The sequence below is a fragment of the Hemiscyllium ocellatum genome, chromosome 42 (assembly GCF_020745735.1).
Source record: "Hemiscyllium ocellatum isolate sHemOce1 chromosome 42, sHemOce1.pat.X.cur, whole genome shotgun sequence".
Lineage (NCBI taxonomy): Eukaryota > Metazoa > Chordata > Chondrichthyes > Orectolobiformes > Hemiscylliidae > Hemiscyllium > Hemiscyllium ocellatum.
Window position 1 is genome coordinate 11735900 of NC_083442.1, and position 17032 is coordinate 11752931.

Consider the following 17032-nt stretch of genomic DNA (forward strand, 5'->3'; position numbering starts at 1 on the left):
TGAACCTTCCCTGAGCATGCTGCAGAGCCAGTATGTCATTTGAGATATGGGGGTCAAAACTGCACTCCATCCTCCAAATGTGGTCTGACCAGAGTCGTCTGGCATGGTAGGAAGATCGTATGAGGAAAGGCTGAGGCACTTGGGGCTGTTCTCATTGGAGAAAAGGTTTAGGGGAGGTTTGATAGAGGTGTACAAGATGATTAGGGGTTTAGATAGGGTTGACAGTGAGAACCTTTTTCCGCTAATGGAGTCAGCTGTTACAAGGGGACACAGTTTTAAATTAAGGGGTGATAGGTATAGGACAGATGTTAGGGGTAGATTCTTTACTCAGCGGGTTGTGAGTTCATGGAATGCCCTGCCAGTAGCAGTGGTGGACTCTCCCTCTTTATGGTCATTTAAGCGGGCATTGGATAAGCATATGGAGGTTAGGTAGGCTTCGGTCGGCGCAACATCGAGGGCCGAAGGGCCTGTACTGCGCTGTATTTTTCTATGTTCTATGCCTTGAGCCTCAGGAGTACATCCCTGCTTTCATATTCAAGTCCTCCTCAAAATAAATGCCACCATTGCATTTGCCTTCCTAACTACTGACTCAACCTGCAAGTTTACCTTGAGAGAATCCTGGACTAGAACTCCCAAGTCCTTTTGCACTTCTGACTTCTGAATTGTCTCCCCATAGTTCATGCCTCTGTTCTTACCCAAGTGCATGACCTCGCACTTTCCCACGTTGTACTCCACTTGTCCCTTCTTCGTCCACTTTCCTAACCTCTTCAAATCCTTCTGCAGTGTCCCTGCTTCCTCAAAGGTACTTGTCTTTATGCATATCTTTGTATCATCTGCAAACTTAGCCAGAATACCCTCTGTTCCTTCATCTAGATAGTGAATGTCTAAAGTGAAAAGTTGTGATCCATCATTAAGCCTTGTGGAACACCACATGTCACTGACAGCCATCCTGAGAAGGACCCTTTTATCCCCACTCTCTGCTTTCTGCCAGACAGCCAAGTTTCTATCCATGCTAGCACCTTGCCTCTGACACCATGGGTCATTACCTTACTCAATAGACTCCAGTGCAGCACTTTGTCAAAGGCCTTCTTGAAGTCCAGATAAAAACTTACATTGGCTGTCCTTGGTCTAACCTGCTCGTTACTTCCTCAAAGAACAGACCTTCCCTCAATGAAACCATTCTGACTTTGCCTTATTTTACCAGACACTGCAAATATTCAGAAATCTCATCCTTCACAGTGGATTCCAGGATCTTACCCATGACCAAGGTTAGGCTAATCAGTCTATAATTTTCCATATTTTGCCATATTCTGTTTTTAAACAGGGATATCACATTAGTGATTTTTTCCAACCCTCTGGGACCCTCCTTGAATCTAACGATACCTGAAAGATCATGATTAACACCTCTACTTTTTGTTCAGCTATCTCCCCCAGATGGGTGTAGTCTATCTGGTCCAGGTGATTCATCCACCTTCAGGCCATTCAGTATTTCTAGCACATTCTTGGTGATGGCAACCATACGCAGCTCTGCCCCCTCACTCTCAAATATTTGGGATATTACTTGTGTCTTCCACTTTGAAGGCTGACACTGAAGTAATTATTCAGTTCCTCAGCCATTTCCTTGTTCGCCACAACTATCTCTTCAGTGTCATTTTTCAGCGGCCCAGCGGCCACTTTTGCCTCTCTCTTGCCCTTTTATATATCTAAAAGTATTTCTTTTCTATTACAGGCTAACTTAGTCTCATATTCAATCACCTTATTTCTTTTTGTTGCCCTCTTTTTGTTGGTCTTTGTCAGCTTCCCAATCCCCTGGTTTCTCACTGCCCGTTGCCACATTATCTGCTTTCTCTTTTGCTTTTATGCTATCCGTGACTTCCCTAGAACAACCATGGTTGCCTCATCCTCCCTGTACCAGGTTTATTTTTCCTCTAGGATGAATGGGTGTTTCCTGATTTATTCCCAGAAGCACCTGTCATTGCTGGTCCGGTCTTTCCTTCTACTCCCTCATGCCGCTGTAGTTTCCTTTATTCAGCTATAATACTGTTTGCTCTGATTCTGTCTTCTCCCCCTCAAATTGAAGAGTAATTTCAATCACTATGATCACAGCCTCCTATGGATTCATTCACCTTAAACTCCCTTGTCAAGTGTGCCTCATTGCACAATACTAAATCTAGTATTGCCATTCCCTAGTAGGTTCCACCACTAGCTGCTCCAAAAAGCCATCTCGTAGACATTCCACAAATTCATTTTCTTGCAATCCACTACAAGCTGATTTTCCTAGTCCACCTGCGAATTGAAATCCCCCACGGTCACTTTTCTATTTCCAGCTGTGTCTTGTGCCCCAGCTCCTGTCTATTATTAGGAGGCCTGTATGTAACTCCAATTATGGTTTTTTAACCTCTAGTTCCTCAATTCTACCTACACAGATTCTGCAACATTTGACTGTTTTTGGTTTCTTACTATTGATTTAATTTGGTTTCTTACTAATAAGGCAACCCACCCTCTCTGCCCATCTTTTGGTAGGATGTATATCCTTGAATATTCAGCTCCCAATCCTGATCCCCTTGCTGCCACATCTCTGCGATGCCTAATATGTCATACCTGCCAGTTTTGGTCTATGCCACACGCTCATTTACTTTATTCTGCATGCATTCATATATAGCATCATCAGTCTTGCAATAGCCATTCCTCTTCTCATTGTCATCCGTTTGTCCAGTGTGCTTGAAGTTTGATTGCTAACCCTTTCTGTACATTGTCATATTTGTGTCTGTGCTGGAGATTTTAATTACCTCAGAGTTCTGCACTTTTACGTCCTCGTTTAATTCAGGTTTTCTAATTTTCCCTACAACTGAGCACCCCCCCCCCCCCCCCCCCCCCCACCAATCCAATTTAGTTTAAAGCCCTATCTACAGCCCTAGTCCACTGCAGTCCTTCGGCTTTGTGCACTCTGAACCTCCCCTAATCGCCATGGCTGTTCTGTCAGTCTGTGGTTTTGCACCCAACTGAATTTAGATATCCTTCTTAGAGGCCTTCTCTTTGTTCCTAGTATGGGTTCTCTAATTCTCTATCCTGTTTTGCTGTGGATTATTCACCCATTCTGCTGTCAGCTCTATATAAATAGAAGGTCAATTGTGTTTTTCTTGATTAATGACTTTGTTTTGTGAAATTTAAAAACAAAGTTTCTGTGTTTATGAAAATAGATGAATACAAACACTGGACATTATTTTTTGTACAGTGAAACAAATCCTAAATGCATTTCCAAAATTAAAAATGTTGTTTTTCAGCTACCTGTGAGAATGGCTGTTTAAACAATGGAAGATGTGTTGCTCCCAATCGATGTGCCTGTACTTATGGATTTACAGGGGCACAGTGTGAACGAGGTAAGACAATCTTGTGCGTAACTGATTCTAAACATATCGTGATTCACTTGGACTGATGCCTGGGATAATGGTGTTGGCCTATGAAGAAAGGTTGAGCCATTGGATTTCAAAGAGTGAAGTGATTTCAATGAAATATAAGATTCTGAGGGTCCTTAACAAGGGTGGATGCTGGACGTCTTCTCTTGTAGAAAAAATTTTCTATATTATCAAATAGTTACTAGCGTATTAATTTACATTAATGCTGAATGCTATGTTTTATTTGATTGTAATCTCTTATTTAATTTAGTGTGCAAAACTTATGAATATAAATTTTTCTGCTTCTGGTTTGTTTTTGACGTGTGAAATCTAAGCTATTACTCCATGTCATTCCTCAAGGAAGCAAGAGGTGTGTACAGCCTGTAGAATTCTAGAGTCAGCCATGTCTTTTTGTGACTGCTTGGTCCCAATTTATTTTGTGGCATATCTGCTGTTTAGTTCTTTCAGACTAGATAAGCTGGTTGTAGCGTTTAGAGTTGGCCACCTTTATTGAAGGCATTTATCCACCTTTTTTTTTAAAAAAAAATCACCTAGTAGGTTTGGGAACATTTTTCTTAAATTGATTCTGTGATTTCTCATCTTGTTAAACTAGCCAAGGGTGTATCTTTAAGAATGTAGCTGAAAGGCTTTTTAGCAGTATGATCATTGCTTGGAATTGCTCCCATAACATTTATTGTTTCTGTCACCTAATGCCACAAGACTTGCCACATTCTTCTTGGCAGACTGAAATATACACAGCTGTTCATTCATGACAGCATACATTTGGCCTATTCATTAATATTTCCCAGATCTTTCAGTTTATTTTACATGGACATACGTGACGCATGTTTTACTTGTCTTGTCCAGCACCAATATTTATGTGCAGGTTATCTGAGGTTGGAATCCTTAGGCAGTGCAACAGTGACCAAAAAATTGCTGGACCTCCAACCAGTTGACACATAACCAGTGTCCACTCCCATTTACTTCTCATCAGATACGCAGTGACTTATGTTAGTATTTTGATCCTTTTGTAACTTATGTAGCTTTCTTAATGTTTGACACTGGTAATCGTGACACAGATGTTTGAGGTCTTACAGCACTAAGTGTTACTCCGTCATTAAAGGTGCTTGGAGGAAAACGAAGGAATTGCATTCATAAACTATGGTGCCTTTTTAATGACCACTGAACAGCCAAAAACACTTTTGACAATTCAAATACTTTTAAATTTGTAGTCATTATTTAATCTGGGGAATGTAGCTGCCAATTTGCACAAACTCCAGTAAGTAGTTAATGACCAGAATCTATTGTGTGATGTTGATTTGAGAGAGAAATATTTGCCAGGAAACTGGTGATTCGAAATAGTGAAATGAGATCTCTCATGGACACATGAAAGGGGGCTTTGGTTTAACATTTTATCTAAAAGATCACAACTCCAACAATGCAGTGCCTTCCCAGGTACTGAACTGTGGTGTCAGCTAAATTGTCTTGTCCAAATCCTGGAGTGGGACATGAGATCACAATCTTCTGACTTAAAGTATGCTTTTATACTGACTGAATTATAGTAGTCTCTAAAGTTTACTCATGATGTTTTAGAAACAAAAATGTGTAGACCATTTAGTCCCTTGAGCCAGTTCCACAGTTATACAACATCGTGGATGATTTGTGACTTAACTCCATATTCCTGCCTTTGGCTCCTATCCCTTAATTTTTTGTTGAGCATAGATATTATCCATTTCATGTTAAAATAACAACTGATCTAGCTCCGCTGGCTGTGGAAGAGAATTCCAAACAGCTACTGCCCTTTCTAATCTGTGTCTCCTCAGTACTCTGGCCCTAATTCTTAGGCTATACCTCCTAGTTCTAGAATCCCTAGCCATAGCCATAGAGATGTACAGATGGAAAAAGACACTTCTGTCCAACTCATCCATGCTGACCAGATATCCTAAATTAATCTAGTCCCATTTGCCATCGTTTAGCCCATATCCCTCTGAACCTTTCCCAGTCATGTCCTCACCCAGATGCCTTTTCAATACTGTGATTGTACCAGCCTCTACCACTTCCTCTGCTAACTTATTCCATACATGCACCAACCTCTGTGAAAAAGCTGCCCTTTCGGTTCCTCCTCTTTTAGTTCAAACCCTCCAGCCCTGGCAACATCCTTGTAAATCTTTTCTGAACCCTTTCAAGTTTCACAGCATCATCTTTCCTTCAGCAAGAAGACCAGAACTGAACATAGTATTCCAAAAGTGGCCTCACCAATGTCCTGTATAGCTGCAACATGACCTCCCAACTCCTATATCTATACACTGATCAACAAAGGCAAGCATACCAAAAGGTCTTCACTACTGTCTTCATGGGACTCCACTTCTGAGGAAGTATGAACCTGCACTCCAAGGTTTCTTTGTTGAGCAACACTCCCCAGGACCTTACCATTTATATGTCCTGTTATTTATCTAAATTAAACTCGGTTTGCCACACCTTGGCCCAACCTAGCAAGGTTCCACTGTGTGAGGTAACCTTCTTCACTGTCCACCACACCACCAATTTTGGTGTCATCTGTCAACTTACTAATCATACTTCCTACTTTCACATCCAAATCCTTTACATAAATGACAAAAAGCAGTGGACTCAGTACCGTTTCTTCAGCACACTGCTGGTCACAAGTCTCCATTTCAAAAAGCAGCCCTCCACCCTTTTAAGCAAAAGGGGTAACAGAAACCGAGACTTGCCAAATTCCCCCGCCCCGACACTACCCGCATCAAACACTCTGGGACTGGGGCTGCACCAGGTGAAAGGCAGGACAAGGCCCACACTGCTCTTTCAAAGCTGTCTTGACTCTGTTAAACAAAAATAAAGATCCTATTACTCTGGACGGGAGAAACAAAATCAGAAAAAAAAATGCACGCCCTTGACTCCATCCCCCTCAAATCCTTTGGGCAGGGACTAAAAGTGACCAAAGTAAAAATAAGCTCTAATGAAATCAAAGAAAACAAACAACTAAGTAAATAAATTGCCACTGCTCCATCCTCAACGAATGCTACTGGAACAGTGACAGTGTGGTTTAAAATCCAGAGGATGTTCCACTGCTCATTTAAACTAAAAATAATAGCCCCCCCCCTCAAATCTCCAAGCGCATTTTGGTACAGGGACAGTATGTGGCTAAAATAAATGTCCCCTTGTAAGAGCTCAGGGGTCCAACATTGGAACAAAGTGAAAATAAAATGCCCAGCTTCCCTGGGCAACAAACCAAAAACAAACTCAAAAGGCAAAAACGAAACCTGCATTCCAGAAACAATGAACAAAATCAGAATGTTATTATCCAGGTTGATAATGCCCTCTGGCCCCATGGCTCTGAGCTGCCTTGAAAGGCCTTGATCTGTCAGTGAGGACTGTGTGCACCCTTTCCAGGGATACCCGAGCACGGATGTAATTGTGACAGGAGGCAGATGTTAAGAAACAGTGAGCCCCTCTTTCGCTTGCTGCCTGAAACTGTTAATGGCCATCTTGGCCAGACCAGAAGCAAAGCCACGAGAAGACTTGTAGAGTTCCCTGCACTGGGTGCCTGTAGATCAGGAGTGTGGGACTGAAATGCAACCAATGTTTTAACAGCAGCCCCTTAAAAGAAAGCTAAGGGTCTGCAGGCGATCGCATTCAACTTGTAAGTGGAAGATTGTCTCTTCCAGGCCACACATTTACCATATGCCAGGTTGCCTACTCAGTTGCCAGTTGCACGGGACCGCCACGGTGCAGTATACTTCGCCCTAGATGTAAGAGGGAGGACCCCTTTGTAGAGAGCCCTCCACTGTGTGGATCTCTGCTGCCTCAGAGCAAAACATCAAGGTGCTGAAGTGGAGAGTGTGCAGCATCAACCGATACAAATAACACCTCCATGCTCTTTGTAAGGGCACTGGGATCGTATCCCCGAGATGACTCAGATTGTGGGGCACCACGTCACGGGAGTGGGTCTATGGTACAGACCCAATATGAGCTGACGGACGGCAGTCAGTTTTTTCAGCATGCTTGATCAGCCTTTAGTGCACGTGAGATGTCCTTGTCAGTCAAGCTCTGGATAGCTCGCGTCATGAATTGGAGGGATCCTCTCAGTCAACTGTGCTGGCATTATCTAGTCCGCTTCTCTGCCATCCAGTCTGTCCCCAACTCTGTTCAGCTCTAAATCCCAAGCTCTCCCCTCCCTTGGCCAGTGCAAACTTGCACTGAAGGAGGAGCCTATTCCTGAGCAGCAGCTCCCTGATGAGAGCTGCCATTCCCAGAAGAGGAGAGCCCCATTGTGAGCCAACTGTATCCCAGATCCTAGACCGGCAGTTCCTGGAAGAAAACGTGAGGCCGGGCCCACTTCACGAATGGGAATGTATTGTAATGGAGATTGTGCACCTGATGGAAGAAATATATCATTGGAGCACACCACCTTGGAGGCTCAGTGTAAAGGTATCACTGCTGGGTTGAAGGCAGAAAATTGCTACTAGGTGTGAAGGTACACAAGTACCTGACCACTCCCCTCAAGCGGGAGACTGAGAACTGCAGCAGCAACCCAATTTTACCTCTCGTCCCAGAGAAAGTTTTTCCTGGATGTAATGGCAAAGCGGGGGAAGGAGCAAAATGACCAGCTGGGACCACAACATGGCAGCCACCAGCTGGTTTGTGACCAGCCCTGTAGGATAACACTGAGCAGTCCTATCCAGTGAGCTAGGTGAGTGGTCACCTTGGTTTCTAACTCATGCCAATTTGCTGGCCACGATTCCTTAGCAGGGTGAAGTTGTACTCCCAGATAGAGGAGATGAGTGGTACTCCCATGGGAAAAGACCTCAGCTCCTCTAGCTGGGGCTCCAGCATTCCTGAACACTTGTTCCAGTTGACTCTTGGAGAAGATGCCACAGTAGACCACCTGACAGTAATGCTTCCTCCGGAGATCAGCTGGGTCTGGGAACATGAGGGTCACTTTGGCATGCGACAAGAGAGCCACACCCAGCCCTGGCCCTTGCAGAGCCAAACCTGAAAGCCGCGTACCCAAGAGGTACTGGAATGGCTTCACACAGAATAGAGTTGGCCGGACAGGAGCAGCCTGAACACACTACCCCCTCAAAGCGTAGGCATGCCATCAATCTTCACTGGACACTCTGCTGTGCAGAAATCTTATGGGCAACAGAATGGACCTGAATCTGAAAGCTCATAGAGTCCTGAGCAGGTGCTTGTGATCTACTTTGTTGAATACCTTTGCCTGACTAAAGGAGAGCAAGCTGCTTGACAAGCCAACCTTCTGAGAATAATGGATCACGTCCTGGACTAGGTGGATGTTGTTCTGGTTGCTCTGTCACGGGACACTGTAGGATTGGTCTGGGTGGATCCCACCATAGCCTGAGAGAGGGGAAGCCCCTCTGCAAAGTTCAGCCGCTGCTCAGTAAATTGGGTTTCATTGTTTTAACTGGTGGTGGTGGCAGCACATACCCCTGAGGCCTTCTCTCCCCTTCAGATGCTCTCCACACATCCCATTAGTGTCTACAACTGAGGTGGTTCCCTCTGGCAGCTGAGGAGGTGTCGAGAGGGGAGCGGCATTGGTACCTGGGTGTTGGCAGAAGCCTTTGAGGCAGGGTGGTACCTCCAGAGATGCCCCATCTTCTTGCAAGCGTGACAGTGCACATCCCTGCTGACTAGAAGACTGGTTTACAGCACTTTTGTGCTCAACCATGAAGGTGCTCCTCTGTTACCACCACCTGGGCCAGGCAAAATGAAAATCTGTCAATGGAAGAAGGAGATGTGTCACAGGTGCTCCTCCTCCAGAGTGCAGTAGCGGCACCACAGTTGAACTCGCTTCTCAGCTGGTGGAGGAGAAGGAGTTCAGATGAACCAAAGGGTGAGATGTTCAATTAAAGTACCCTCTGAGCAACTACCTTCAAGGGGTGATGGGTAAGGACATCCCACCAAAAGTCAGCCTCTTGTTCCAGGGTGCAGTTCCTTCACTGCCTGTCAAGATTCTGGAATTCCCCTCCCTAATGGCATTGTGGGTTAACCCACAGCAAGTGGACTGCAGAAGTTCAAGAAGACAACTCACTATTGTCTTAAGGGGAACTAGGGACAGGCAATAAATGCTGACCAGCTCGTGATGCCCTCCTCCCACAAAATAAGTTTTAAAAATGCACCGCCTGCTCACTCTTCAGGAAGGACACCCCCTTTCCATACATCTTTGCAGCAACAATAGTGAGGGTACCGTCTACCCCTCCAAGGCCACTTTGCATACCTCAATGGTCATGTTGGGGTGAATGTAACATTTTCACCCCAAGTTCTTTAGTGGGATAAAAGCCAACGAGGCCCCAGGGGAGTGGGGAATGCAAAAGATGCAACCACCTCTGCGTAAGAATGACTGGGCCCCACCTGGGATGTTGTTTTAGAGGGTTCTATGGTTGCCATTCCCACCTGCCCACTTCAAAAACCAGGACCAAATGGGAATTGAAACTAGAGGGCATAGGTTTAGGGTGAGAGAAGAAACATTTAAGGACCTGAGAGGCAATTTCTTTACACAGAATGATGTTTATATCGGGGCAGCATGGTGGCTCAGTGGTTAGCACTGCTGCTTCACAGCACCAGGAAATCCGTTTCAATTCCCACCTTGGTTGACTCACTCTGTGGAGTTTGCACATTCTCCTGCATCTGTGTGGCCATGCTAAATTGCCCATAGTGTTAGGTGCATTAGTCAGGCGTAAATATAGGGTAGGGGAATGGGTCTGGATGGGTTACTCTTCAAGAGGGTTGGTGTGGACTTGTTGGGCCAAAACGCCTGTTTCCATACTGTAGGGAATCTAATCATTTAAGTGGATGGCATGGTGGCACAGTGGTTAGCACTGCTGCCTCACAGCGCGAGAGATCCAGGTTCAATTCCTGCCTCAGGCGACTGACTGTGTGTGGAGTTTGCACATTCTCCCTGTGTCTGCGTGGGTTTCCTCTGGGTGCTCAGGTTTCCTTCCACAGTCCAAAGATGTGCAGGTCAGGTGAATTGGCCATGCTAATTGTCCGTAGTGTTAGGTGAAGGGGTATGGGTGGTTTGCGCTTCGGCGGGTCGGTGTGGATTTGTTGGGCCGAAGGGCCTGTTTCCACACTAAGTAATCTAATCTAATTTATATGGAATGGGCTGCCAGAGAAGATGGTTGAGGCAGGTACAATAGCAACATTTTAAAAAATCATGGAATTCCTACAGTATGGAAACAGGCCATTTGGCCCAATAAGTCCACACCGACCTGCTCCAAAGAGTAACCCATCCAGACCCATTTCCTTACCCTATTACTCTACATTTGTGCCTAACCTACACATCCCTGAACGCAATGGGCAATTTTGCATGACCAGTTCACCTCAGCTGCACATCTTTGAACAGAGAGGAAACCTGAAGACCTGGGGGAAACCCACACATTTGGATAGGTACATGGATGGGAAGGGTTTAGAGGGATTATGATCCAAATTCGTGCAATTGGAATAAGCTGAGAGGCTACATGGACCAGACTAGGCCTAAGGGCCTCTTTCCAGGCTGCATTACTCTGACACTATGATCTTCCTTCACACACACACAGACTAAAAGAAACAGAGTCCCATTAGCCCTTGCCTGCCAGTTCAGGCCCTTCAGGCTGCTGTCCCAACCTGCCACCCAATCCTCAGGTCAAAGACAATATTCCCCAATGCACAGAGGCAATAGTTGTAATATGTTGTAATACAGTCATAGCGAATTAAAAAGGAGATGGCCCAGGTTCTGAACAGTTCCAGACCCCAGAATCTGAAATATGGTGTCTCATTGCAAATGTTCAGGGCTGAATCCTTCAACTGAATAAGTCCAGGCTCCAGGAGCAAGCCTCCTAGGCACTGGCTGAACAGAAGTACAGACCACCACGCTTCTCAGGGCAGCGGCAGCAGCAGCAGCAGCAGCAGCAAGCCCCAAACTTGAGTTCTTCCATGCTACAACACCCAAGGCTCCAGGCTTCAATCAGCAGCAGCTTTTCCCCACCATGTGGCAGTCTACAACTTGTTAAGGGGAAATGCAGGCTTCCAAAGGCAGCAGCAACAGAATTTCAATACCTGTGGGCAGACAGACTGCAACACACAGCTTCAGCCAGATCCAGCTGCTCTGTTGCAACAGATTTTGCTGTTCCAGCTGCCCAATTTCCAATTCCAGCAGCAGCAGAGTGCAGATTCCTGGTACAGGGAAATCAACCCACCACCACCACCACCCTATGTCTCCCACTTCAAATGAATTTTGTATCCAAATGGTTAGTTTTCCCTGTATTCCATATGATCTAACCTTGCTAACCGGTCTGGAACCTTGTTGAATGCCTTACTGAAGCCCGTATTGACAGCGCTACCACTTTGCTTTCATGAATCAGCTTTGTTACTTCAGTAAACACAATCAAGTTAATGAAACACTATTTCCCATGCACAAAGCCATGTTGACTATCCCTAATTACTCCTTCTCTTTCCAAATATATACAAATCCTGTCCCTCCGAATCCTCTCCAACAACTTGGGGAAGCATGGTGGTATGATGGTTAGCACTGCTGCCTCAGCGCAAGGGATCCTGGTTCAGCCTCTAGTGACTGTCTGTGTGGAGTTTGCTCATTCTCTCCATGTCTATGTGGGTTCCTCTGGGTGCTCTGGTTTCCTCCCACAGAGCAAAGATGTGCAGGTTAGGCAGGGGCATGTAGACAAGGTGGATTACTGATGGAAAATGCAGGGTTACAGGGATAGGATAGAGGGTTGGGCATGAATGGGTTGCTGTTTAGAAGGTTCACAACATTCAAGGATACACCTGATATAGTCATGCGGAGTTATCCATCTTGACATGTTTTAAGACCTCCACCAACATTTCCTGTTGAACATGGACACTTTTCAAGATATCGCTATTTCTTTCCCCAAGTTCTCTCGCTTCAATATCCTTCTCCATAATAAACACTGATGCAAAATACTTGTTTGGTATCTTCCTTATCTCTTGTTGTTCTACACACAATCTTGCTGATCTTTGAGGCGCCTAATTCTCTCTCTAGTTAGTCTTTTGTCCTTAATGTGTTTGTAGAATCCTTTGAATTTGCCAAAGCCATTTTGTCCTTCTGATTTCCCTCTTAAGTATATTCCTACTACCCTTCTACTCTTTTAGGGATTCACTAGAGCCTGCTATCTATACCTGACACATGCTTCTTTCTCCTTCTTGACTAAACCTCAACTTATAGTGCAATCCCAATAAGGTGATCATTGGTTTCTTATTTTTCAATTCCACTTAAATAACTTTGTGGACATACTCCCTGGAATATCTTCCGTAAGTACAGTCATAATGTTATCTCTAATCAAATCACCATTCCCCCTCCTCTCTTACCCCTCCTTTCTATCCTTCCTATAGCATCTATACCCTGAAACATTTAGATATGGATCTGCTTTGTCCAACACTCTGATCGGCGGCAGAAAGGGGAGGAGTAGAGATGGTGGCTGGGAGGAGAGAGGGGAGACTTCACAAACACTTTTGTATGAGGTGCAAATCCAGGATAGGACCCTCTGAGTCCTGTGTTCAAAAATGTAAGAGAACAGGAAGTAGCCAGGCTTAGGAGATACCATCTTTACAGGGTCAAGTTTCAGCAGAAAGTGTGTATGGCCAATGGAAATAATTTATCTTTGTCGACCCTGTCTTTTCCTATTATCTCGAAGCCTTTGATCAGATCACTCCTTAACCTAAATCCTAGTGAAAACAAGCCTAATTGTAGTCTCTCCTCAAACATGTTCCCTGAAGTCCAGCTATCATTCCTGTCAACCTACGTTGTACTCCATCCAAAGCTAATATTTCTTCTTGAGGTGTGGTGCCAAGATCTGCCCGTAGTGCTCCAAGAGGGACCTAATCAGAGTTTTATAACTTTCTAAGTTTAATGACTTGAAACTTATTTCTGTTTCTGAAACTGACAGAGTAGTGTGTGATGACAAATATGCTTCTAGAGAGGTCCTCTCTAAAGTATCGCAGGCAACTGTGCAGGGATCTTACACTTCTTGACATACACAAAACATGTCCCTAACAAATTAACATAACAGATTCAAACTATTGGCAGATGATTGTAGAGTGCTCATAGTGAGAAATTTGAGATGAAATCAATATGTAGCAAGGTGATCATCTAGAGTTGTGAAAATGGCAGAAGCAATGGGAGCTAGTTGCTGCAGTTATGCTGGGTCTTAATGAGACCACACATTGGGATGTTGTGTAGTTTGGCTTCCTTATGAGAGACAGTGCTGTTGTTATAGAGAGAATATAACAAGAGGTTTACCTCACTGATTTCTGGGATGGTGGGACTGATATGTGAAGCAATGTTGAATTGATTAGGATTATATTCTTGGCATACAGAAAAGTGAAGGCAGGTGGTGGTCTCATTGAAACCTTTTAAAATTCTAACGGGACTAGATGGGTATATGCAGGAAGAACACTCCTTATGGCAGAGGAATCCAGAGACAGGTGTCACAGCCTATGGATACACCAGGGTACACGAAGAGCTTTTCGGACTGAGAGTCATAGTCATTGAGGCAGAGTTTTACAGCTCAGAAACAGACCATAAGATATAGAAGTAGAAATGAGACCGTTCAACACTTCAAGTCTGCTCTGCTATTCAATCATGGCTGATAAGCTTCTCAATCCTATTCTTCTGCTTTCTCCTCATAACCCTTAATCCCCTAAACAATCAAGAATTCTATCTATCTCTGTCTTAAATATACTCAATGACTTAGCTTCCACAGCCTTCTGTGGCAGTGAATTCCATAGGTTTACCACTCTCGGGCTGAACAGATTTCTCCTTATCTCCATTCTTTTACTCTAAGACTATATCCTTGGGTCTTGGTCTCTCATGCCAGTGGAAACATCTTCCCAACATCCACTCTGTCCACGCCATTCAGTATTCTGTATGTTTCAATTAGAACCCCCCCCCCCCTCATCCTTGTAACTTCCATCGAGTATTGACCCAGAGTCCTCAAATATTCCTTAAAGCTTTTCATTCCCAGGACCATTCTCGTGAACCTCACCTGAACATACTTCAGGGCCAGTACATCTTTCCTGTGATATCGGGTCCAAAACTGCAATCAGTACTCCAAATGTGGTCTGACCAGAGCCTTCTAGAGCCTCAGAAGTACATCCCTGCTTTTATATTCAAGTCCCCTCAAAACAAATGCCACTTGTCTTCCTAACTACTGACTCAACCTGCAAGTTTATCTTGAGGGAATCCTGGGCTAGAACTCCCAAGTCTCTTTGCACTTCAGACTTCTGAATTTTCTCCCCATTTAGAAAATAATCCATGTTTCTATTCTTCTTACCAAAGGCTAATTGGCCTCACACTTTCCCATGTTGTACTCCATCTGTCACTTCTTTGCCCACTGTCCTAACCTGCCCAAATCCTTCAGCAGCCTCCCTGCCTCCTCAATTCTGCCTGTCTCTCCACCTGTCTTTTTATCATTTGCAAACTTAGCCAGAATGCTGTCAGTTCCTTCATCTAGATCATTAATGTATTTAATGAAAAGTTGTGGTCCCAACACTGAACTTTGTGGAACGTGACTTTTCACCAGCTACCATCCTGAGAATCTTTATCCTCTCACCTTAAACCTATGCCCTCTAGTTTTGGACTCTTTCCCCCCCCCCCCCCCCCGGGAAAAGACCTTATCTATTTTACCCAATCCATGTCCCACATGATTTTATAAACCTCTATAAGATCATCCCTCAGTCTCCGATGCTCTAGGGAAAACAGCCCAAGCCTGTTTAGCCTCTTCCTATAGCTCAAACCTCCAACCCTGGCAGCACCCTTGTAAATCTTTTCTGAAACCTTTCAAGCTTCACAACATCCTTCCTATAGCAGGCAGACCAGAATTGCATGCAGTATTCCAAAAGTGGCCTAAGTAATGTTTTGTGCAGCCACAGTGTGTCCTCCCAACTCGTATACTCAATACCCTGGTCAGTAAATATATACCTACCATGTTGCTTACAAATCAAGAACAGAAGTTTAAAAAAAACAAGTTTCACTGAAATACTGAGGCTATGCTATGTTCCGAAAGTGCTGTAATTTGAATGAGAGGTTAAACAAATGTTTGTTTATTTGTTCTGACTGACAATTAAGGTTTAGTGGCATATTTTAAAACCTGTTCTTCTTCATTGCTTTTTCTCATTGTGCTTTTGTGAATAGTAATGCTACATATATGGTTTTATGATCTACTAATCCATTTCAGATTTTAGGGAAGCTTGTAAGATTACCATCTATTCTTTTCCTGCTCGTGAAGCCATTTCTTCAAAGAAGGTTCAGAGGACTCAACAGAGTTTATTAATTTTCCTCATATTTTTATCTGTTTTGATAGTAATTATTTTAAGTTCCTCCCAGCCTTTTGCTCCTTGATTTTCCACTTTTCTTGGGATGCTTTTAATGTATTCTGCCTTGAAAACAGGATGTTTAGGAATGGACTGCTGTGTTGGAAAGCTAGCTTTTACATGATTGAGCAAATGATGACCTGTGCTATAAATGATTAAAGAACCCTAATGCAGTAGCATGGAATTTGACAGAAGTTAACCCAGGCAAAACCCAACTTTGCATAATTCAAGCATAATTGCAGATGAAATCTTGAATTTTGAAAATAAGTGCACAGCAAAGGAGACTTAATTTTACGAAGTAAACAAGTATAGTGAGAATCATGGAATTGTTACATGATAAAATAAGGTCACTTTGTCATGTCTGTGCTAGTTTTCAAAGTGGGCAACTTGCCTAGTGCCATTACCAATCTTCTCTCCTCTTCCTTTTCCATTAATAATTCAATTCTGTTTTTATTGCCTCAGTTGAATCTTCCTCCATACTGGGGCAACATATTTCTTTTCTGCTCTCCGTTGCTTGTTTCACCTATGGTCTTAAATCAGTACCCTCCCATTCTCGATTCTTCATAGTCCCATAGAGTCCGACAGCACTGAAACAGGTCCTTTGGCCCAAAATGGTCCATGCTGAACAGTACACTAACCCCATTTCCCTGCACTTGGCCCAAATCCTTTTAAATCTTCTCTGTTGATGTATTTGTCCAAATGCCTTTTAAATACTAGTGTACCCACTTCAAATGCTTCCACTGGCAGTCATTCCATACGTGTACCCCTCTGTTTAAAAAAAAAAGTTGCCCTCCGGTTCCCTTTTATTCCTTCCCCTCTAACCTTAAACTGATGCCCTCTAATCCTCAACTTTCCCAGCCCTAGGAAAAAGACTGAGTGTATTCACCTTATCCATGCCTCTCATGATTTCTTCCCCCCACCACCCAAATATAGGTTATACCTACTGCTTAGTCCTCATCAACTTTCCTGGTCACTTCATCAAAGAACTCTAACAAATTTGTGATGCAATTAGTAGGAATGTTTCCTCCCATTTACTCTTCCTGAGCCATAATGATCTTAAGGAAAAAGTTTAAAAATAGAGGCCTGTTGAAATCATGAATGGCTAAAAGACGTTTAAGTTATGGAGTGAAGGAAAAATTCAGACACTGAGAGTTCAGCTGAGGTTTGATTTTGCAAAGAATCTCTATCTGATGCATAAATTCAAGTTAAGTGAGATTTTTTGTCTTAGAAAAAACATTTGCAAAGCTTGGGCAGCCACAGAAAAGTATTATTTT

General features: G+C 43.8%; 1 protein-coding gene across 2 annotated transcripts in view; it reads left to right on the forward strand.

Annotated features, from left to right (window-relative positions):
* LOC132834735 (fibrillin-1-like) overlaps window positions 1–17032 on the forward strand; it is a 589699-nt gene that overhangs the window by 39593 nt on the left and 533074 nt on the right. For both annotated transcript variants that reach the window (XM_060853700.1, XM_060853701.1), the window contains exon 5: window positions 3285–3380. In XM_060853700.1, the coding sequence (XP_060709683.1) occupies window positions 3285–3380 (96 nt within the window). The remainder of the gene's footprint in view (window positions 1–3284; window positions 3381–17032) is intronic.